The sequence below is a fragment of the Triticum dicoccoides genome, chromosome 6A (genome assembly GCF_002162155.2).
Source record: "Triticum dicoccoides isolate Atlit2015 ecotype Zavitan chromosome 6A, WEW_v2.0, whole genome shotgun sequence".
Classification (NCBI taxonomy): Eukaryota; Viridiplantae; Streptophyta; class Magnoliopsida; order Poales; family Poaceae; genus Triticum; species Triticum dicoccoides.
Window position 1 is genome coordinate 448,261,455 of NC_041390.1, and position 23,013 is coordinate 448,284,467.

Genomic DNA, 23,013 nt, shown 5'->3' on the forward strand with positions numbered 1-23,013 from the left:
GGGGAAGAGGCCCCAAGCGGTGCCGGAGGAGTCACTGCCGTCGTGGAAGGGATCGGTGGCGGCGGGGCCATTGCTGTTGTCTTCTTCTTAACCATGCCCGATGGTTCCCGTGGCGACCTCTTCCCGATGACCTTCTTCGTGTACGCCGGAGCCTTAGCGGCGACGATGGGGGTCCTTAGGCGCATCCCCGCTGACTACGACGGTGATTCGCGACGGCGCAAGCTTGCAGCGGATGACCTTCAGCTTGTTGCACTGCCACCGGGTGCGACGAGGGCAACGGGAGGTCGGCGGTGTTGACGGTCGAGTTGGAGATGCGTTCCATGATGAACTGGTGGCCTGCGGTGGTCGTGTCGGAGATGCCTTCCACGACGTATTAGTTGTTGGCAGCGGTCGTGGCGGGAGGCGATTCAGTGACAACAATTTTCAGTTTCAACGGTTGAGGCTCTTCTGGCGTCATTTCTGATTTTGCGTCGGCGGCTAGCGGTGATGCAAATATGCATCACTCATAGCAGTTTTTTGGGCAGGACCTAAACTTTTTCGATATAACTATAGGGCTGTTGCTGGAGCCTTTTTTTATCTAAATGATTCTTTTTGCACAGGTGTGCTTTAGGGCTGCCGTTGAAGATGTTCTAAGCGTCGGCAAGCAAATCAGGCAATTTATCGAGCTAAACAGAGTTCAGATCAAAGTAGGTCAGTTATGCGAGGTTATCTTTTTGGAAAATAGTGATAATAATAATCTGGAATCAGTATTAAGAACCTCCGGACGGAGTGAGTCAGTTGCACAAGCAAAGGACTTGCTGCAAACAAAAACAGTTTACAGTTAGCGTAATACTATTCTGATGCCATTTCTCTTCGCCCGGAGTCCTTACCTAGCAACGCGGCTCCAAATCTCTCCTGCAGCTGCCGCCGTGCCGGACCTCAGCGTCACCGCCGACGCCTCAATCCCGCTCCGCCTCGCACCCGACGGCTCAGTCCCACGCCCCCCTCCCCGACGCCTTCTCCCCACCTCCGACACCCCGGCCTCTCACGAGCGTCGCTGCCATCGCCGTTCCCGTTCTTCCTCGAGGGGACATCGCGTCTCCACCCCGTCCACAGTTTCGCCCATTGAGTTTTCAGGTACGTGGTTGTTTTCATCCAGCGATTGGTTAAATCCAACCGACCTTCATAACTTCTGGCTGCGCAGGTGCATACCCGGCGCACCATCTAGATCCGCCCCTGTCCCCGTCTCGTCGTAGCTGTGAATAAAAATGGAGAGCAGTCAGACCGAGAACCTCACAGACACTAAACAAGATGACGATGCGCGCCAAAGCAAACAGGAAGATGAGGTAATCCTGACACGCCACTGCCAGCAATATCTTTTGCGAGGAACCTCTGTTTAGTATTGAGATTTGGCGAGGTTGTTATTTACCAACAGAAATTATCCACGCCGTGAAACGCAGTTTACTCAGCACTGCACACACAATTGCTACTTTGCTACTTGGTAGGTTTCTAGTTTCTATAACTCGAAATTGTTTCTTCAAATTGATTATTCGTACAGTTCTGGTGGTATGTTTCCTAGGGTTTTGTGACAGATCTTATTCGAAGATTCATAACTCATATTTGATTCTTTACATTGGGTATCTTAGCTTTCTTACTTTGCAAGTCACTGTGTGCAGGAGGCCCGCATTGAAGAATACAAAAGACTAATGGATCAAAAGATTGCCCTTCGCCGAAACAATCAAAATCCTGAGAGACCAGGTAGTCATCGTTTTCTCCCATTAATGGCCATTCCATAGAAGTTGTGATGAAAGTTACGTTTTTATTTTTTTGTTTTGTTTGAGAAAGTGCAAAGGCTTTGCGTCTCGTTGTATTGGATGGCAGGAACAAAGTATTTTACATGCCCAAGCAAGTTCTGTTCCATTTGAACACGTGAAATTTATCTGCTTAAAGTCATATAGATGTATAGCATGTGCACTGCACAAAAGAGGTCAAGTGAAGTGCCACAAACATTCTTTGTTCTTATTCTTGCTAGCAGTTAAGTACTATATTCTTGAGTGATAGTGTAGATGTTGCAGAGTGCAGACACTGAGTTTCCTGCCATTGTCTCCTTGCACTTCAATTGCTAGACCAGTGCCGTACCAAACTACCAATTAAATTATATTTCGAGCCCTATGTAGTAGTGTTCAAGACTATTATAGTAAACCAAGGTTCCTTTTGACATTGTGTTGGATTCCTAGAAGCACTTCTCTATCCCTGCTTCTGGATAAGGCAATTAGTTTAAACTATCTTCTTTTATAACCGTGATAGCAAAAACTTACCCCAGTTAGTATGTATTGAGACTCTATAACTAACTAGATGGCACAACGGAACAACACAACAAACCAGCTGCAAGTTGTCCATGAAGCTCTGCTTAAGGGCAATTTCATGTGCATGAAGAGGGTGAGTGGGATGAGGCTGTTCAATACCTGTTGCGCTTTGCTACACCCCCCTTTAAAAAGTTTACAGTTTTCGAGGCAAATCGACGACGGAGATTAGAACTTACCCCTTTGTTAAAAAGGGGTATTTTGTTACATGAAAATATCATATATATGGAAAGCCTGATCATCTGTTTGATTGCCCATGGGTATTCCTCTCCCAAATCCACCGCTGATCTAAATACAACATGCTTCGTCGCCATTGACGTCGTCCACGATGCCTACGTTGGCTTTGACATTATCCATGGCGCCCGTGGCCTCACGATGGTCTCCGGATTCACTGTCGGCATGGACTCTGTCATGCGCGCAGCTGCCGCCATTCATGACGCCCATGGCCTCGCCGCGTGGCTGACCGCGTTGCCCGGGTCCGGGACGCACTGTGGACCCTGGGATGTGTGTTTGCATCATCTGGCTTGCCGCGTTAGGCATGACACAAATGCGCCACGGCCTTCCCTGGTGGCAGGCATCGGATAGCCAGACCACTTGCCGTTCTTGCCTCGGTGTCTGTAGGCTGCTGCCGCCGGACACGCAGCCTACTTACAGCCCTCCGCCATGACGCTCGTGAGATTGCCTATGTCCGGGACGCTCGCCTGGGATGTTGAGGAGCATGCGGCCGGCTGCTGGCCAAGCGCTGGCGATTTTTTTTTTTTTTTTGCATTCACTCGATCACAGTGACCCAGTCCCAGACGACACACGTGGACCCCAGTGGCAGCGGCATCGTCGCAATCATGGTTTTGGAGACGATGAGTTGTTCTGGGGTAGCGACTTGGAAAAAGTCGAGCCTGCAGTTGCGACTAGTCGCGACTCGAGTCATGAGTCGATATTTTTTTGCGACTAGTCGTGCGACTTGAGAACCATGGTCGCAATGGCCGTTCTGGTGGCAGGATCGCAAAGATACCCCATTGGGTGGTTACCCAACCGTTTCAATTAGGACAAAAGGACAAAAATACTTTTTTTGTGTGTGCGCGCGCGCAACTTCAAAGGCATATGGACGTAGGAGGAACTGTGTGAATTTATGTCCAAAGCAGATGCAGATGTATATGTATATTGTAGGTAGAACACGACTAAATTAAGTAATATAACTGCATCTCAGTCCCAGGTTGAACAAGCCTATTTTGTTACCTCTCTACTTGCCTTTCAGCCATGTTGATAAAGGAAGTTGTTCCCCCAATCTCACTCTTACAACTTGTATAATTTATGTGTATCATCTATTAGCTTAGCTATTCTTATTTGATCACATGTTAATTTTGTTATTTTTTTGGTTCTAATTTTCTCTACAACAAACATCTCAGTATGAGCTTCTGTTGCAGATGGGGCATCAGAAAATCTCTGTAGTTTATATGCATAGCTTTTTGATCCATATAGCAATAAAAATAAGCTAGTAGTTACTCAGCTGCTCCATTTTCATAGTCAAGTTTTTCCTTTTTACTTAATTTCATTCCATTCTTGGTTCTTCAGATTAATATTTATAATTTTGAGTAGACAATTTCTGATCTTGACAAGTCATGCACATGTTTCTGCGGCAACATTATGATCTGACATTATTCATTAATTTCAGATGCAAACTACCTGAGGACTCTTGACTCAAGTATTAAACGAAATACAACAGTTATAAAGAAGCTCAAAACAATAAATGATGAACAAAAGGATGGATTAATGGATGAGTTGAAAAGTGTGAACTTGAGCAAATTTGTCAGTGAAGCAGTTTCTTATATTTGTGAGGCTAAACTTCGTTCTGCTGATATACAAGCTGCAGTTCAGGTAATTGATGATTGTAATGTGCATTCGCCTCAGTACATAAGCAAATATGCCAGTGTCATAGAGCCGGCCCCTGTGCTTGAGCAAGATCTTTTGTTTATTGGACTTGTCTGTTTCAAGCCTCTGGGTTACATAATAGGACATGTTCCTGCTTTAGTGATATCTTTTACACTGTGTTGCTGCATATGTTCTCAGTCATTTCATTTGGACTTATTGGTCAACGTCGTGCTGTTGCATATTGTGGAATGGAAAGAGCTCACCACACTGTAGCTCGAACATTCCGGCGGCTCTGTTCTCTGTTGCCTGGAGCTCGACCTGATATGGGCCTGGGCCTCCTGGGTCAGCAGTACATGGTCATTTAGCACTCCCCCTCAAGAGGGGCGCCATCTTGTCACACGTATTGCATTCTTTAGTCTCCAATCCTTTAGTCAAGCAGTCTGCAATCTGTTGTCCTGATCATCTAGGCAACTTTCCCAATCTGCATTACAGCACCCATCCACCACGAGATGCCTGTTACTCTCAAATAATAGTCCCTTTCCTGGAGTCACCTTCAAGTACCTCAGAATTTTGTACACCGCTTCAAGATGATCACTCCTAAGTTCATGCATGTATCTGCTTACCACACTTACTGCAAAAGCAATGTCAGGGCGTGTATGACATAAGTACAATAACCTCCCAACTAATCTTTGATATTTCTCCTAATCTACTGACTCACCTGACTGAGCTATCACTTTGTGGTTTTGATCAATTGGTGTTGAGGCTGCCCGACATCCTAGCATTCCTACATTGCCTAAGAGATCTAAAGTATACTTCCTCTGTGATAGCGCAATCCCCTTGGCAGACCTGGCTACTCTGTTTCCGCGAAGTATTTGAGTCGGCCCAGATCTTTGACTTTGAAGGCCTTACCCAAAGACTCTTTCATTCTTGTAATTTCTTATTTGTCATCCTCTTTGATAATAATATCATCCACATATACTGCAAGTATAGTGATTTTCCCTATTCCATGTTGTAGAATAGTGTATGATCACCATTACACTGCCCATATCCCATATTACATACATCATGTCTGAACTTGTCGAACCATGCTCTCGGGGACTGTTTCAAACCATAAAGAGCTTTCTTTAACCCGCATACCTTGCCAGCAGTCTCAGACCTAGAGAACCTAGGTGGGATCTCCATGTAGTCCTCCTCCTGCAGGTCCCTATGCAAGAAGCATTCTTCACATCAAGTTGATGTGAAGACCACCCGAAATTCGTAGCGCAGGAGATCAAATCCTCACAGTGTTCATCTTTGCTAATGGAGCAAAGGTCTTATCATAGTCAATGCCGTAGGTCTGGCTGTACCCCCCGCCACAAACCTTGCTTTGTACATATCAATCTTTCCTTTTACATTCTGCTTCAGAATGTATACCCACTTGCAGCTGACTACCTTCTTTCCTGTTGGAAGAGGTGTTAGTACCCATGTCTTGTTCTTGCAAAAAGCCTTCAGCTCCTCCACCATGACCATGCACCATTCTTAGTCCTTCTTTGCCTTCTTATTTTTAGTCGGAATTGACACAGACTGAAGAGAAGCAACAAATACTTTGTAGGCTGGAGATAATGCTTCATAGGAGACATTTTCCAATATCACTGGCATCGAACCCATATCGTTCCTCTGGTATCCCTGCTTTTGCTCGACTACCTTATCTCAAAGCAATTGGCAAATCAATTAACCCTTCTGTAGCCACTGACTCATGTTCAGCCTGATCCCCATCAGAGGAGCTTGAAATCACGTCAGTAATACCCTGTTGTTCCGCCTGTGGCTGATCTAGTTGCTGCCCATGATGTGCAACACCATCACCTCGCCTCCGTGAATACACTTTAGCTGTGGCTGATCTAGTTGCTACCCCCTAATGCGCAACACCAGTACCTCACTTCCTCAAATACACCTTGAGCTGCTCCTCTTGTTCTGCTGTCCACCTCGGCAAACTACCGATCCAGGCGGGAGCACTGCCTGCCTGTCTGGGCACTCCATCAGTCACAAACCGGCCCTCAGCTCGGTGGCGTTATCAATTGCTGAGACTGTTGCTTGCTTCGCTGTACCAGAATATCACCCTCAATTAGTTGCTGCAACACCAAATCGGCACCACCACAGCGACCGTAACTCTCCCCATCTTCAGTCTGGGTATGGTCAAGACTGAAATAAGCCACTAAGACCAGTTTTCTCACCATAAAATGGTTCGGATTCCTTGAAGGTGACATCCATGCTCACAAATGTCCTCCGTTCAGAAGGACTCCAAGTCTCCAACACTTGTTGCCTCGCTGCCCAGAAGAATACCCAATGAAGTTACACTTGACAGCCTGTGGATCCAGTTTGCCCACAGATGGCCTGTGATCCCTGGCAAAGCAGACAACTGAACAACTTGGGAGGAACCTAGAGATCATTCTTTCCCAGTAGTAGCCCATGAGGTAACTTCATACCCAGTACTCTCGATGATGTGTGATTGATCAGGTATGTCGCAGTCATCACAGCTTCACTCCACAAGAACTTCAGCACATTCATAGTGAACATCAGCGATCGAGCAACCTCTAGAATATGTTGATTCTTCCTTTCTGCCACTCCATTCCGAGGAGTGTGAGTACACGAGGTTTGATGCAAAATCCTTTGCTATGATAAGAAAGTCCCGAACACTTTTTTCACATACTCAGTGCCATTATCAGTTATTATCATTTGTACTTGAACATTGAAGTGATTTTTCACATAGGCGTAGAAATTCTTGAAGCATTGGAAAGTTTCATCCTTGTGACACATCAAATAGACCCATGTCATACGTGAGTGGCAGTCAATAAAGGTCACAAAATACTTTGCACCACTAACCGACACCACATGATGTTATGACCGGCTTGGTCTATTCTAGGAAGAGGCCCACCGGGCATTACTATTAGGGGCTTGGCCCACAAGTTATCTTAGGCAAGTTATCTTAGGAAAGTTATCTTAGGCTAAAGTTATAAATACTCATGTAAGACATCGTTTTGAGGCAGGCAATAAAGACTATTATTATCTTTTGTTGCCCGGCTCCTAGAGGAGCCGGAAACCCTAGCCGCCGCAGCCAAGCCGCCGCTGCCCTCAACCCTAGCCACGACGGCGCCCTGCCGCCGGCGCGCCCGTTCCTCGCCGCGTCCACTCCCTCCTTGCCCCTACAACCTTCGCAATAGAGCCGGTAGGAACCCTAGCCCTACCAATTTGGTATCCAGAGACACTAGGCCGATCATTTCCCAATCTCCATCACCGCCGCTACCATCCACCTCCACCCCGCTCTCGCTGCCGCCGGCCACTGCCACCGCGATGGCGGAGATTGCATCCGGCACCACCATCACCACCGCGCCCATTACCATCACGCCGGACCCGCCTCCGCTCCTCTCGCCCGAGGAGATGTCGGGCACCCTGCGGGAGCTTGTCCAGGCGGTCAAGGGTATTACCCTCTACCTCGCCGGGAACCAGCCCCCGCCACCGAGCACCGGCACCACCGCCTACGGGCCACCGCCGCTACAGTGGCCCGCCCCGGCCTTCCAGGCGCCCTACGGAGGGGCGTCCCAGCCGCCGCTGTTGCTGCCGCACTACTCGGCTGCGGGACAGCCGTGGCCAGCATGGCCGGCCTCCACCGCGCCGCTGGGGGGCCAGACCCAGCAGCTTCTTCCGGCGTCACTGCCGGCCCCCTCGCCGCAGGCGCCGGTGCAGTAGCTCCACCAGGCGCCGCCGTCATCGACAGTACCACCACCCGCGCCTAGGGCTATGGGTCGGCCCCTGCACCAGGTGCAGTTTCCACCGTCACCATCGTCGATTCCCGCTTGGGCGACCGGCTCGTCTCCGGGCCCGGTCTACTCCACGGCGCCGGAACACCGGACGCCCTCTCTGCGGTTTGATCACCCCTCCAGCTCGGCGAACTACGCCCCAGTGTTTCCCGACCCAGCATACGCACCGGCGGCGACTGCGGCCGCCCCCGGGCACGGCGGGCCGACACCCCCTCGCTTCGCCAAACTGGACTTCGCCACCTACGAGGGCACGGAGGACCCCCTCAACTGGCTCAACCAGTGCGAGCAGTTCTTTCGAGGGCAGCGGACGCTCGCTTCGGATCGCACCTGGCTCGCGTCCTATCATCTTCGAGGCACAGCGCAGACCTGGTACTACGCCCTCGAGCAGGACGAGGGCGGCATGCCACCTTGGGAGCGCTTCCGGGAGCTCTGCCTCCTCCGTTTTGGGCCTCCTATCCGCGGGAGCCGCCTGGCGGCCCTCGGCCGTTTACCATTCACATCTACGGTGCAGGACTACGCCGACCGCTTCCAGGCCCTGGCGTGCCACGCGCCGGGCGTCTCCGCGACCCAGCGCGCCGAGCTCTTTGTGGGCGGTCTGCCGGACCATATCCGCGTGGACGTCGAGCTCCGGGATCCCTCCGACCTCCAGACGGCCATGTACTACGCCCGGGCCTTCGAGCAGCGGGCCCAGGCACTGCAGCAGCCACTTGGACGGAGCGGCCGCCAGCCCAGTCGGCCAGCACCGACTTCCTCAGCCCCGGGTCGGCCTCTCCCAGCCGCGACGGCCACACCCCCGGCCGCCACACGGCCCTTCTGTCGGCTGTCATCGGCCGAGCAGCAGGAGCGTCGCCGTCAGGGTCTCTGCTTCAACTGCGATGAGCCCTACACGCCGACCCATGTCTGCCCCCGCCTCTTATTTAGAGACGGTCGACTACACCGAGGAGGACGACTCGCCCGACCCGTTACATCCGCCTGCGGCGCCCGAGGACGCGGCCGCGGATTCCGCAGCGACGGCGTGTGTCGTCTCCCTTCATGCCCTGGCCGGCATCCGGGGCGAGCGAACCATGCTGCTGCCCGTGACGATCCATGGCGAGCGACTGGTGGCCCTGCTGGATACGGGCTCCACACACAACTTTCTGCCCGAGTCGACCATGCGTCGGCTAGCCCTCCCGACGACGGGCGGGGAGCGCCTGCGGATCACAGTGGCGAACGGCGATCGCCTCCGGTGCCATGGGCTAGCCCGCAACGTTCCCATCTCCATCGGTGGCGAACACTTTTCCATCACCTGTGCAGGGATCGATCTGGGCTGCTTCGACTTCATCCTTGGGGTGGACTTTCTCCGGACCCTCGGCCCCATCCTGTGGGAATTCGACGCGCTCACGATGACATTCTGGCGGCAGGGCCGCCGCATCCGGTGGGAGGGCATTGGGGGTGCCGCGCCTGCCGTGCCACACCTCCAGCTGGCTGCCGCGTCTTCGGAGGCCGAGCACCCCCTGCTGGATTCTCTTCTGCAGCAGCACAACGACCTCTTCGACGATCCGCAGGGTCTTCCGCCTGCTCGGGTGTACGACCATCATATTCACCTCGTACCAGGCTCCACTCCGGTGGCGGTGCGACCCTACCGCTACCCCCAGCTGCAGAAGGATGAGTTGGAGCGCCAGTGTGCCCTGATGCTCGTCGCAGGCATCATCCGGATCTCCACGTCGCCCTTCACGGCGCCGGTGCTTCTCGTCCGTAAGTCAGACGGCACATGGCGCTTCTGCATCGACTACCGCGCCCTCAACGCACTCACGCTCAAGGACAAGTTCCCTATACCGATGGTCGACGAGCTCTTGGATGAGCTCCATGGGGCACGCTTCTTCACCAAGCTCGATCTCCGGTCGAGCTATCATCAGGTGCGCATGCATCCGGATGACATCGCCAAGACGGCGTTTCGCACCCACCATGGCCACTTCGAGTTCTTGGTGATGCCTTTCGGCCTCGCCAACGCCCCGGCGACGTTCCAGGCCCTGATGAACGACGTACTTCGACCCTTCTTACGGCAGTTTGTGCTTGTTTTCTTTGATGACATCCTTATCTACAGCGCCACCTGGGCCGAACATCTCCAGCACGTCGCCATCGTCTTCAACGAGCTTCGGGCGCACCACCTCCACCTTAAGCGCTCGAAGTGCTCGTTCGGGACGCCTACCGTCGCCTACCTCGGCCATGTCATCTCGGCCGACGGGGTGGCTATGGACGCCGATAAGGTGGCGGCCGTCTTCGCCTGGCCGACGCCTCACTCGTCGCGGGCCCTCGGCGGGTTCCTCGGACTCGCCGGCTACTACCGGAAATTTATCCGGGAGTTCGGACTCATCGCGGCGCCCCTCACGCGGTTGCTTCGCCGCTACGCCTTCGCCTGGGACGACGAGGCGACGACGGCGTTCGAGGCCCTCAAGGGGGCCCTCACGACGGGCCCCGTCCTCCAGATGCCCGACTTCGACCGGCCGTTCGTGGTGGACTGTGACGCCTCGGGCGCCGGGTTCGGCGCCATACTTCATCAGGGCGATGGGCCCCTCGCTTTCTTCAGCCGGCCTTTCGCTCCGCGCCATCTTAAGTTGGCAGCTTACGAGCGGGAGCTCATTGGCCTCGTCCAGGCCGTGCGTCATTGGCGGCCATACTTGTGGGGGCGGACCTTCCACATTCGCACGGACCACTACAGCCTGAAGTTCTTGCTGGATCAACGGCTGTCGACCGTTCCGCAGCACCAGTGGATCAGCAAGCTCTTCGGCTTCGACTTCTCCGTCGAGTATCGGCCGGGCCGTCTTAACACCGTGGCCGACACGCTGTCCCGTCGCGATTCCGACCTCGCGCCATCCGCCGACGCGTCCGCCGGGATGGCCTTGTGCATCCGCTTCGGGCCATCGTTCGGTCTCTTCACCGACATTCGACACGCCACTGCGACGGCAGATGACGCCGCACGTCTTCAGCAGCAGCTCGCGTCCGGCGACTTGGAGGAGCCCTGGCGCTTCTCTGACGGACTGCTCCTCCATGGGCGCCGGATCTTTGTTCCGGCGCATGATGATCTCCGTCACCAGGTGTTGCAGCTCGCCCACTCGGGGGGCCATGAGGGTGTGCAGAAAACCCTCCATCGTCTTCACGCCGACTTCTACATCCTGGTGATCGTGCCCTGATCCGCGACTGGGTTCGGTCTTGTCAGACTTGCCAGCGCAACAAGACAGAGACCCTGAGGCCGGCGGGGCTCCTTCAGCCCTTGGAGGTGCCGTCTCAGGTTTGGGCGGATATCTCCTTAGACTTCATCGAGGGCCTTCCCAAGGTGGGGGGCAAGTCCGTCATCCTCACGGTGGTCGATCGCTTCTCTAAGTACGCCCACTTCATCGCGCTGGGCCATCCATACACGGCGGCATCCGTGGCCCGGGCCTTCTTCGACGGCATAGTCCGTCTACACGGGTTCCCGACGTCGATCGTCAGTGATCGGGACCCAGTCTTCACGGGCCATGTCTTGCGCGACCTCTTCAGGATGGCGGGTGTCCAGCTCCGCCTGAGTACGGCGTTCCATCCTCAGACGGACGGTCAGTCTGAGGTGGTTAACAAGGTCATTGCCATGTATTTGCGTTGTGTGACAGGTGATCGGCCTCGCGCTTGGGTGGACTGGCTCTCTTGGGCGGAGTACTGCTACAACACTTCTTATCACTCCGCCCTGCGCGCGACGCCATTTGAGGTGGTCTATGGTCGACCACCCCCGCCTATACTTCCGGTCGACCCGGAGACGGCTCGGACGGCGGTTGCGGGTGACCTTATCCGCACCCGTGATGAGATGCTGGCTGAGGTCCGTTAGTGTCTCCTTCAGGCCCAGCAGACGGCCAAGCACTACTACGACAATCATCATCGCGAGGCGGAGTTCGCAGTGGGTGACTGGGTGTGGCTGCGTCTTCTCCACCGCTCTACGCAGTCACTGGACCCGCGCGCGAAGCGCAAGCTTGGCCCTCGCTACGTCGGGCCCTTCCCTGTCGTGGAGCGCATTGGGAAGGTGCTATCGTCTTCAGCTTCCAGCCCGCGCCCGCATCCACGACGTGTTCCATGTGGGGCTGCTCAAGCCTTTCCGTGGCGAGCCACCGGCGGCTCCTCCGGCGCTTCCTCCAACCGCCGATGGTCGCATTCTTCCAGAGCCAGCAAAGGTGTTGCAGGCCCAGCTCCGTCGTGGCGTCTGGTTCGTCCTAATTCAGTGGGCGGGCCTTCCGGAGGAGAAGGCTACTTGGGAGCAGCGTGAAGATTTCCGTCAGCACTATCCAGACTTTCAGCTCGAGGACGAGCTGTTTGCGCAGGCGGGGAGAGATGTTATGACCGGCTTGGTCTATTCTAGGAAGAGGCCCACCGGGCATTAGTATTAGGGGCTTGGCCCACAAGTTATCTTAGGCAAGTTATCTTAGGAAAGTTATCTTAGGCTAAAGTTATAAATACTCATGTAAGACATCGTTTTGAGGCAGGCAATAAAGACTATTATTATCTTTTGTTGCCCGGCTCCTAGAGGAGCCGGAAACCCTAGCCGCCGCAGCCAAGCCGCCGCCGCCCTCAACCCTAGCCGCGACGGCGCCCTGCCGCCGGCGCGCCCGTTCCTCGCCGCGTCCACTCCCTCCTTGCCCCTACAACCTTCGCAATAGAGCCGGTAGGAACCCTAGTCCTACCACTTGTCCACACATCCGAGTGAATAAGCATGAATGAGGATATACTCCCAAGTCCCTTACTCACATAAGACGTTCTCGTGTGTTTTCCAAACTCACACACATTACATTTCAGCTTGTTCTTATCTACTCCATTCATTACATCAGGAAACAACTTGTACATTTTATCAAACAATACATGCCCCATTCTACAGTGATGTTTCATCACCGAGGATTCTTTTTTTTCCACAATTGCCACAAACACAAAGCTGCCAATCTGACCAAGCCTCTCACGGTCCCTGAACGACAAGCCCCCTACGCCTTTTTCCAGTCCCCGTCCTCCTTCCAGTCAGCCTGTCCTGAATCAAGCACAGTCCTCTGTCAAGTGTTATCCTACAGTCCACCTAGTCGATCAGAGCACTCATAGACAGCATATTGACCAGGAAAACTGGCACATGTAGGACTGAAGATAACTTAATAGCAGGTGTGCCTCTTCTGCCATGTCAGCCGATGCCAGCACCGCCGCCACCGCGTGGCAGAATAGCCCCGCTGATCGCTCTGCCTCCTCTGTCGCCCTGTCCTTTGATACCATGTGGAACGGGTGAGGAGCTCAACACACTGTAGCTCGATGGTTCTGGCGGCTCTCTTCTCTGTTGCCTGGAGCTCGACCTGAACTAGGTCAGCCACCACTCTGGTGTGGGCCTGGGGCTCCTGGGCCAGTAGTACATGAGCCACTCATTCAACACATATGTTTTCAGTTTTTTTTGGCTTATTGTCATCTTGCTGTTACATGGCTTCATCACGGCACTTTAGAATTTGAGGTTTATTTGATGATGAACATGTCAAGTTCCAAATACATCACTTCTATGCAGCTTTATGTGTTTTATAACCCTTCTAGCAATGTAATGTAGGTTTGCTCATTGCTTCATCAAAGATACAAGGACTTCTCTCCTTGTCTTATACAAGGTTTACTGAAGGTCTTCTTGCCTGGTAAATCTGGAGATGATTTGGATACAGACAAAAACTCAAGAGCTATGAAGAAGAGAAGCACCCTGAAACTACTGATTGAACTGTACTTTGTTGGAATAGTTGAAGATGCTAGTATCTTTGTAAACATTATAAAAGATCTTACATCACTGGAGCATTTGAAGGACCGGGAAGCAACTCAGACAAATCTGTCTCTTCTCTCTTCCTTTGTTCGTCAAGGGAGGTTATTTATAGGGTTACGTTCTCATGGTCATGAATATTACGATGAGGTAAGAGATTGAAGTGCCAAAATAATTTTATTAGGTATAAAATGGTCTCAGTAAAAATGATCATGACATTCGACTTCAACTGTAATAAGTAGAGCTAGCTGCTTTTACTGAGTTCTAGGCACATCCTTTAGCCGAAAGTTACATTTGTTTTTTGTTTTGAGTAAGTGCACATGATGTTTGCAGCCTTTAAAAATGATCAGTGAACACTTAAATTGACGAGTCTCCAACTAATGTCAAAGTGGGCTAACACAGATCAGGCTTTTAAAAAGCAGATGGCTGCCTTAAGTGAAAAATGGTTGGGAACTTCAGGTACTTTAATTGATTCATTGGTGCACAAGCCTAAGCATGGGATGGACCTGCATGCATGAAAGTATGAGTGTGATAAATGTGCCTGCTCTATACTATTCTCAGGAGTCTACCAGTGCAGCATTCCTGCACTTATATGCCACCTATTGGTCAGAAGACTGATATGTTTCATTGCCCATACTGAGCTAACCTACCTATAAAATGTTGATTGATGCAGTTCTTTAAGGACTTAAATGTTACTGCTGATCAGAAGAAATTCTTCAAGAAAGCCTTGAACTCTTACTATGATGCTGTGTCTGAACTACTACAATCAGAAAATGCGGTAACTACTACACCCTTTCTGTTTATTACTTTGTACTTTTCTATTTGTTATCCTTTAACTATCTTCTGATATCTCTATGCATGTACGCAACCATACACTATATCCAGTCTCTTCGTCTGATGGAGGCAGAGAATGCAAAAGTTTTGAGTGCCAAAGGTGAATTAAGTGATGAGAACACAGCTTCATATGAGAAGCTCCGAAAGTCTTTTGATCAGTTACTACGTGGTGTATCCTCGTGAGTATCTATTCGAGAATGCTATTATTAACCTCTCTGTTCACTCGTAGCAGCATAATTTGCAGTTTGTCTAGTTCTGGTATTTGTAGGTTGAACACTGTGGCATATGCCCTTTTTGTAAGGGATGTATGGTTATCGAACACATAAGCACATGTCTGACCCTTGTAATTTACTAGCTGAATTTGTTGTTCCAGCAATACTATGCCACCACTGGGTTCTTACCTCTCATGCCCTATAGCCTTGATAATGTAACAAAATAATATGGTTATGGGAATATTGTATTTACTAAAACGGGAGTCATCCATGCTTACTGCAACTAGGAGACAACATTAGCTGTGTTGATAGGGTCGGCTTCCCTCGTACGTACCTGAGAAGTTCAGCGGAGATTTCCTTTTGATTCTGTAGTCTACTATCGGTTCTTTCTTTATGAAAATTCAAACAATATTTTCTTCCTAGTTCATATTTCCTTCTAAGGAAACACCTGAAAAACTGAAAACAAGTATTAAGCAAATGAGGACACATCTCGACTAATTTAAAGCTAATACTATTTTATGTTCAGCTTTGCAAAAGACCATAGATGTTTAGTTAGCTGTATCTTTTAGATGTGTTAGAAATGAATAATTGTTAACGCTTTGCCTAATAGTATGTCAATTTTTTCATTCGAATATGTATTTACTATTTATGTATGATTAATGAGGATCTGCAACCTTTTCCTTTGCAGGTTAGCTGAAGCTATTGACTTGCAGCCTCCGGTGATGCCAGATGATGGGAATACAACAAGGGTTACTACGGGAACTGATGTCACCCCCTCTTCGGGAAAAGAACCATCTGTGCTGGAACCTATTTGGGATGATGACGATACCAAGACTTTTTATGAATCTTTACCTGATCTAAGGTTCCTCTTCATTTTATCGCCAATTCTCTAGCTTGCCAATTATGTTATTTTACTAGATTCTTCTTCTGAAACTACATAGTCTACTTTCTGAGCAGAGCATTTGTACCTGCTGTCTTATTGGGAGAGGCTGAACAGAAGTTGAATGAGCAACATGCTAAGGGCCGTGAACAATCTAGTGTAAGATTCTGATACCTTAAAAGCAGTTCATTCTGCCAGTTCACTTGGCACTGTCCGAGAAGATTTTATAATACCTTCCTTTCTTTTATAAACTGAACTGTTTTTGAAGCGGTGTAAACTGGATTGTTAGATGCCATATGTCATTCTGTGATTATATTGCTTGTTTGCAACATATCAGCAGTTAAGAACTGATCTTTTCCTTTTTGGATAATTGTCTGACATTTTGAGTACATCCTCTTCTCATTTCTTCTGGATAGTAAGTATGAATAACATATAGTTTGTTTTTGAAGTGGTGTAAAGATAATTTCTATTTTCTTTTGGTAAGCATTATTCTTTTCTTTGGGTTCAGCAGTAAATCATTGTATGCATCTTCTTTTTGAAGGAGTCGAATGCGGAACAAGAGACTGAAGTGCATGATAATGCTCAGACTTCTTCTGCCACTGAAGATCAACTTGAGGGAAAGGCAGATGATGTAGCGAAAGATAGTGAAGAAAAAGAAAAGGATAAGGGAAAAGAGGCAGAAAAATCGAAAGAGAAGGATTTGGACAGGAAAACTGAAAAAGATAAAGAGAAAGTAAGAGCCTTGGATGGTGGAAGTTTGGACAACCTGCTACAGAGGTTGCCAGGATGTGTGAGCCGTGATCTTATAGATCAATTGACGGTATTTACTCCTGCTGTATTGTCTGTCCTTTTCACAGAGGCTCATTATCATTCTCAAGCTACTTTGGTTTCACCAGGTTGAGTTTTGCTACCTGAATTCTAAAGCAAGCCGGAAAAAACTTGTGCGGGCCTTATTCAGTGTTCCAAGGACTTCTCTGGAGCTTTTACCTTATTATTCTCGAATGATTGCCACATTGTCATCATGTATGAAAGATGTCCCTACTATGCTTCTCCCCATGCTTGAAGAGGAGTTCAACTTCTTAATAAATAAAAAGGTATGATCATAGTAACTCTTAGTTTCTTTGCTTTTTCTTCTTCTCATTGCTAAGTTCTTGTTTCCTATCATACTGATTTGTCTTTCTATCCCTGACAATATTTGCGATTTATTGTTAAGTCTAGAACCTAAGCTAAGATACTAACATCATTATAAACAGTAATTCATGGATCAAACATCTCCAGGACCTCCCTCACATCCTTTAAATTAGGAGAATCTTGGAGTTTAAATCCAGGGGGACAGGATATCTACATAAACTGATGTACTGTGACTAACTATTCTTCTCTGTTCTGTTTACAGGATCAGATCAACATTGAAACAAAAATAAAGAATATAAGATTTATTGGAGAATTGTGCAAATTCAAAATTGCACCAGCGGCTCTTGTTTTTAGTTGTTTGAAGGTATTGTCTTATACATGGAGTAGTAATTTCTAGGCTTTTTGCACTTCCACCTGTTGCTTAGAGAAAGCTTATTGTTTAATGTTGCAGGCGTGCCTAGATGATTTCAATCATCATAATATTGACGTGGCCTGCAACCTTCTCGAGACATGCGGACGTTTTTTATATCGTTCACCTGAAACTACAATCCGCATGGCTAACATGCTGGAGATACTGATGAGATTGAAAAATGTTAAGAATCTGGATCCGCGCCACAGTACCCTTGTAGAAAATGCCTACTACCTTTGTAAACCACCTGAAAGATCTGCGAGAGTTTCAAAAGTTCGCCCACCTTTGTATCAAGTAAGATTTTACTTCTTCTCTGACCCTTTAAATTCACTTACCTATTGAGTGCAATAATGAACAATGCTTCTTTTTCTTCCTATGCAGTACATAAGGAAGCTGCTTTTCTCAGATCTCGACAAATCAAGTGTTGAGCATGTTCTTCGCCAGTTACGAAAGCTACCTTGGGTAGAGTGCCAGCAATACCTTGTAAAGTGCTTTCTAAAGGTTCACAAGGGAAAGTACAGCCAAGTTCACCTGATTGCTCTTCTCACTGCTGGGCTTAGCCGTTATCATGATGACTTTGCTGTTGCAGTGGTAGATGAGGTCAGTTCCTATAATTGATGCCTTAAATGATGTTTTTGACCCCAAAAGAAAAATCTGGTTGATATAATTTACATTCATTGCACAAGCATATATGTGACAAACTCATAAATGTCAATGGCAGGCAAAGTTACCTATTTTCGAGAGTACCTATTGACCTATGAGAATGGCTGTATCTAGTTTATTTTGGAGAAGGTGCAATCAGCTAGCATCCAATTGAGTTAATTTATTTATCTAATTTGATTTAGGTTTTGGAAGAGATAAGGGTTGGGTTGGAGTTGAATGACTATGCGACGCAACAAAGACGACTTGCACACATGCGATTTCTTGGAGAGCTGTACAGCTACAAGCATATTGACTCATCAGTTGTATTTGAGACATTATACCTTATCATTATGTTTGGTCATGGGACTTATGAAGTAAGCACTTACATCCTTTAGTAAGATTGAAACTTTTGCTAACCTTAATTCATTTTCCGGTGCTAGTCCTTATCGTCGTTGAAATGTGGTTCAGATGCTGGCATGTAAAGACGTGTGTGATTCTCGTAATAATTTTAGATGTTAATAGAAGTGTTACTTAGATTTATTGGGTTTGGCTATAAGTCGGTATATCCTCTGCAGTTACCCTTCATGTAATTGCTTTTGGTTCAGACACCAAAATCATTTCCCCCAAAGGTTTCTAAATGCACTTCTCAAATTAGTGTATCTATGTGTAAAATTTTAAGTCAAATCCATTCTTTTTTAAGGGTACAAAAAATGAGAAAAACTATTCACAGCAAACTTGCCTCCTTTCCTGGCTAAGACATTTATATTTAATGTTGTATTTTAATAGTGCTAGAATACTAAAAGTGGCATCAATTTTTACTAAATTTCATGTTGATTTAGTGCTCAAATCAAAGTGCAAAAAGTGATTGCATGTTATGTACGGCACGATCTAAAATTGTCAATTATAAAGAACTGTTAAATTATTTCTTATGTGTGATACCTATTTGCACCCTAGAAATTTGATGACATTAACCTTAATTCCTCTTTTTTATCATACTCCCTCTGTCCGAAAATAAGTGATTCAACTTTGTACTAACTTTGTACTAAAGGTACAAAGTTAGTACAAAGTTGAGTCACTTATTTTGGGACGGAGGGAGTATTACTTATTGCAAGCGTATGTCTGAGAATGATCAATCACTCTTAATTTCTTTCTTGCACAGCAAGATGTGTTGGATCCACTAGAAGATTGCTTCAGGATCAGGTTGATCATAACACTTCTGCAGACTTGTGGCCACTATTTCACTAGAGGCTCGTCCAAAAGAAAGCTTGACAAGTTCTTGCTACATTTTCAAAGATACATTATTATGAAAGGGCCCTTACCACTTGACATAGAGTTTGACATTCAGGTTAGTTTCTTTCTCATGTATAACTTCACAACATGCATAAATACTTCTGTCAGTTTCTTTCTCGTGTGAACAGTTTGCCAACATGCATAAATATTCTGTGAGTTTACTCTATTATAAATGCCAATGTTCAGGAAATCATTAACTGGTAACTGCACTGGCGAGTAGGGGATTAATAGGTGAATCGGCCAATAAATTGGTTAACTGGCTGATTAAATCGGATGAGATTTTTAACAGTGATAATTGCTGAGCTATAAAGTAAAGAAATAACCATTCCCTCTAAGATGGATACAGTTAAATTTCTTTTCGCAAAAAAAGGATACAGTTAAATTTCTATTGTTGGTAGACGAGAATATTTATCTTGTGAGTTTTTTTGCCTTGATAACCCCCCCCCCCCCTCTCTTAAAATTCGAAAATGCTAAAAGTCTGATGTCAGATTCTTAGACATGGTAAATTGAATGTTTTTCATGGCAATTTATATTGACACGAGTATGGCAAATTTAGTTTGCAAGCACGGCAATTCCCTGGAAAAAAATTAAACTGAGACGGATTTGCCATGCTCGCCAACTAAACTTGTCATCCTCGAGGAACATAATTTGCCATGAAAAACGTTCGATTTGCCATGTCTAAAAATCTGACGTTTGCTGGATATTCGGGTCCTAAAAGTTTGCATGAATCTTAAAGTTACTTAAAAAGGCTATCACCATATTAGCCTGCAGATCAAACGTATTGGATAGACTGATTTGGATACAAAAGCCTATATTACCCTTTTTTTATTAAAGGGATACCTTCTAATCTCTACCTTTAATCTGCATCAAAATCCATAAACTTTTCTAGGGGGTGTCTACCGAAGCAAAGTTCCTATCTTGTAGGTTCTACATTTTGATAATGAGAGAGAAAGATTCGATCCTTTGAGTCAAAAGACTTTACTGTAGCAATCGTAGCATTCACATTTGTAATAGTTAACCAAAGGAATGTTTTCGACGTGCATCTGAAGATCAGTGGAGCTGTTGATAGTTGAATATATTTTGATGGGCATCTGAAGATCCATGCACTTACCAATAGGAGAATATTCAGGACTTGCATTTTTACATTCACAATGTTGCATGCTTATAAATATCATCATGCTTCTGAAGATCAGTGGACTTGTTGATCGTCAAATATAGGTTACAACTTTATACCTAGTAGATGATGCAACCCTTTTGCTTCTGAGAATCAGGGAACCATGTGGGTCTCGCTCCTTTGTGACTTTGCTTTTTCTGAATTGGTGGAGCTAATCCAAAAAGAAGAAGGAATAGGAGGAACTAAATTAGTATACCCATATTACTGAAACCTTATTTTTCATTGAAAAACAGCGGCAAAACGGATTTTACTGAGCTAAAACTTGACTGTCTCAACCCAGGCTAGCACATAACCAATACTTAACAAGTCTCTATCAACCATCTATCCCACTCCCACAACTAGCTGATGAAAGGTAGCTCAAATGTTTAAGTAGGGAAAAAGACCTCCCAAGTCCCATGAGGTGGATTACGGATTAAAATATCTCATAGAACAAAACACAGCAGCACTGAGCTAGCGACAACATGGGGCCCAGTGCTTATGTTTGAGCTTGGCGACAGCCAGCCCTCGTTCTGAAAGCCAGCTCCACCTTGTTGAAAATTATAAGAGTGCACACATATATCAAACGACGTGTGTTCAAACATTATCGTATTGCATGCTATATTTGATATTCCTTTTGCAACCAGGCAGCAAAGACCTGAACCATTCAAAATATTCATACCAGTGCACTAGGCCGTTTTTTGCCCTTAGAGAATGTCGAACAACACTCTACAAAAGCTTTTGGCTTCTGGATGCTATTAATCTTTTAAAAATAGAATGAGTAAAAGAAAATAAACAACGATAAATGTATGGTGTCGAGCCTTGACTTTTGTAGCAGCAGCAAGGCACATGGCACATGTTCCAAAGTAAATGCTATACAAAAGAAACAGGGCAATATCTTAGATGAACCTATTATTTTTGTAATAAGGCAATAAATACTGTTTTATTGCTGTTGTTTTTGTATTAGGAGTTAAAAGAAAAGTCAACATGATAGTTTTAATGTAGAATCGAATATATTCCATAGCTCTACTTGCACAACCCTTCAGTGAGCTCATCCATATGTTCTTTCAGGATTTGTTTGCTGAGCTACGACCAAACATGACCAGATATTCATCAATAGATGAACTTAACTCTGCATTAGCTGAACTCGAAGAACACGAGCGTGCGGCCTCAGTAGAGAAACCTGAGAGTGAAAGGCACTCGGACAATGAATCTCAGAAAAGGCAGCCACATGATGATGGCAGGGGTTCAGCGAATGGAGCTGAGGGAAATGGTAAGGATCATGGAGAAGGCGCAGATAGTGAGAGCTATTCAGATAGTGGCAGCATTGGTGGTCATGAAGATGAAGAAGATCTTCTGTCTGAGGAGAAATCAAATGATGCATCGGAGAACGAAGGTGATGATGAGGATGATGGGATGCCTGTTGGTTCTGATGAAGATGAGGGTGTTGAGGTTAGGCAAAAGGTCGTGCAGGTTGATCCCAAGGAGCAAGAAGACTTTGACCGAGAGCTGAAAGCCCTTCTACAGGAGAGTTTGGAGTCACGTAAATCGGAGGTGCGTTCCAGGTCCAGTTTGAACATGAAGGTACCAATGAATGTCCTTGAAGGTTCAAAGGATGCAAGGGCTGTGGAGTCAGAGAGTGGAGAAGAAACTGTGGATGAAGAGGGTGGTAATGCTGGTGGTGGCAGCAAGGTGCGTGTTAAGGTGCTAATGAAGAAAGGGCACAAGCAACAGACGAAGCAGATGTTCGTCCCTGGCGACTGCTCTCTTGTACAGAGCACAAAGCAGCAAGAAGCTGCCGAGCTTGAGGAGAAGCAGAACATTAAGCGGAGGATCCTTGAATACAACGAGAGGGAGGAGGAAGAAATGAATGGCGGATCGTCACAAATGGGGAACTGGGGCCAAGGAGGGAGCAATACCAGCAGCAGTATTAGATCAGGTGGGCGGGGCAATTGGGATGGTTGGATCAGGGGAGGCGCTCGGCGTCACCACGCCGCTGGTGGTTTCTACCAAGGATATGGCAGGAGAAGATGAATGCTAGTTGTCCTGAGGTTTTTGACAGGGCAACGGTGTCGAACTCCTAATGGAGAAGAGGATGCCTTGAATTTGTTTGACAGGACATGAACAAGATGATAGAAAGGCTTTTCACCTCTGAATATGAGTGTTGCGTCGACTATAGAGCCGACCCCAGTTGACAATAAAACGACAATACTGCCGACGAAGGAGCAGAATGTCTGAAGAGGCTTTCTTCTGTTGAAGTTGTTCAGTTGGGCTGGTTTGTGAATGTGTACATGAAGGTTTTCTTTATCTTGGAGGGACACCTTGCTTCAGCTGTAAACTTAGAGCGTGCATATCTACCTGAATGTAGATGTGGTGCTGCTATTTGCAAATCTTCCATGTACCAGAATTGTTGCTTGGATGCTTGTTAGTGTGTTTGTATAAACAATAGATGAGAATAAACACCCTGCCTTAATGTGCAACATTTGACATTGTATAGAGGCTGCGTCATTTAATTCGGATGATTTTGACTTTGTATAGAGGCTGCGTCGTTTAATTTGGATCGGAGGGAGGGAGTAGTTATGTAAACAGGATATATAGTTCCCTGCAGACAGTAGTGGTGTAGCTGCAATATATGTGGCACTTTGAGTGGCCCAATAAAAATCAGAAACTGGGAGCGATCATATCGACAAGCTAGTTCC

General features: G+C 47.4%; 1 protein-coding gene across 1 annotated transcript; it reads left to right on the plus strand.

Annotated features, from left to right (window-relative positions):
- The first annotated feature begins 828 nt into the window (after nt 1-828).
- Nucleotides 829-22,851, plus strand: LOC119317193 (regulator of nonsense transcripts UPF2-like). Its single transcript, XM_037591612.1, has 17 exons — nt 829-1,116; nt 1,184-1,325; nt 1,656-1,737; nt 4,012-4,214; nt 13,572-13,916; nt 14,440-14,544; nt 14,652-14,779; nt 15,501-15,674; nt 15,770-15,851; nt 16,234-16,512; nt 16,589-16,786; nt 17,086-17,187; nt 17,275-17,526; nt 17,614-17,832; nt 18,078-18,248; nt 19,034-19,219; nt 21,386-22,851. Exons 2-17 carry the CDS (start codon nt 1,248-1,250, stop codon nt 22,346-22,348), a joined length of 3,567 nt encoding a protein of 1,188 aa, XP_037447509.1. The 5' UTR covers nt 829-1,116; nt 1,184-1,247; the 3' UTR covers nt 22,349-22,851.
- The last annotated feature ends 162 nt before the right edge of the window (nt 22,852-23,013 follow it).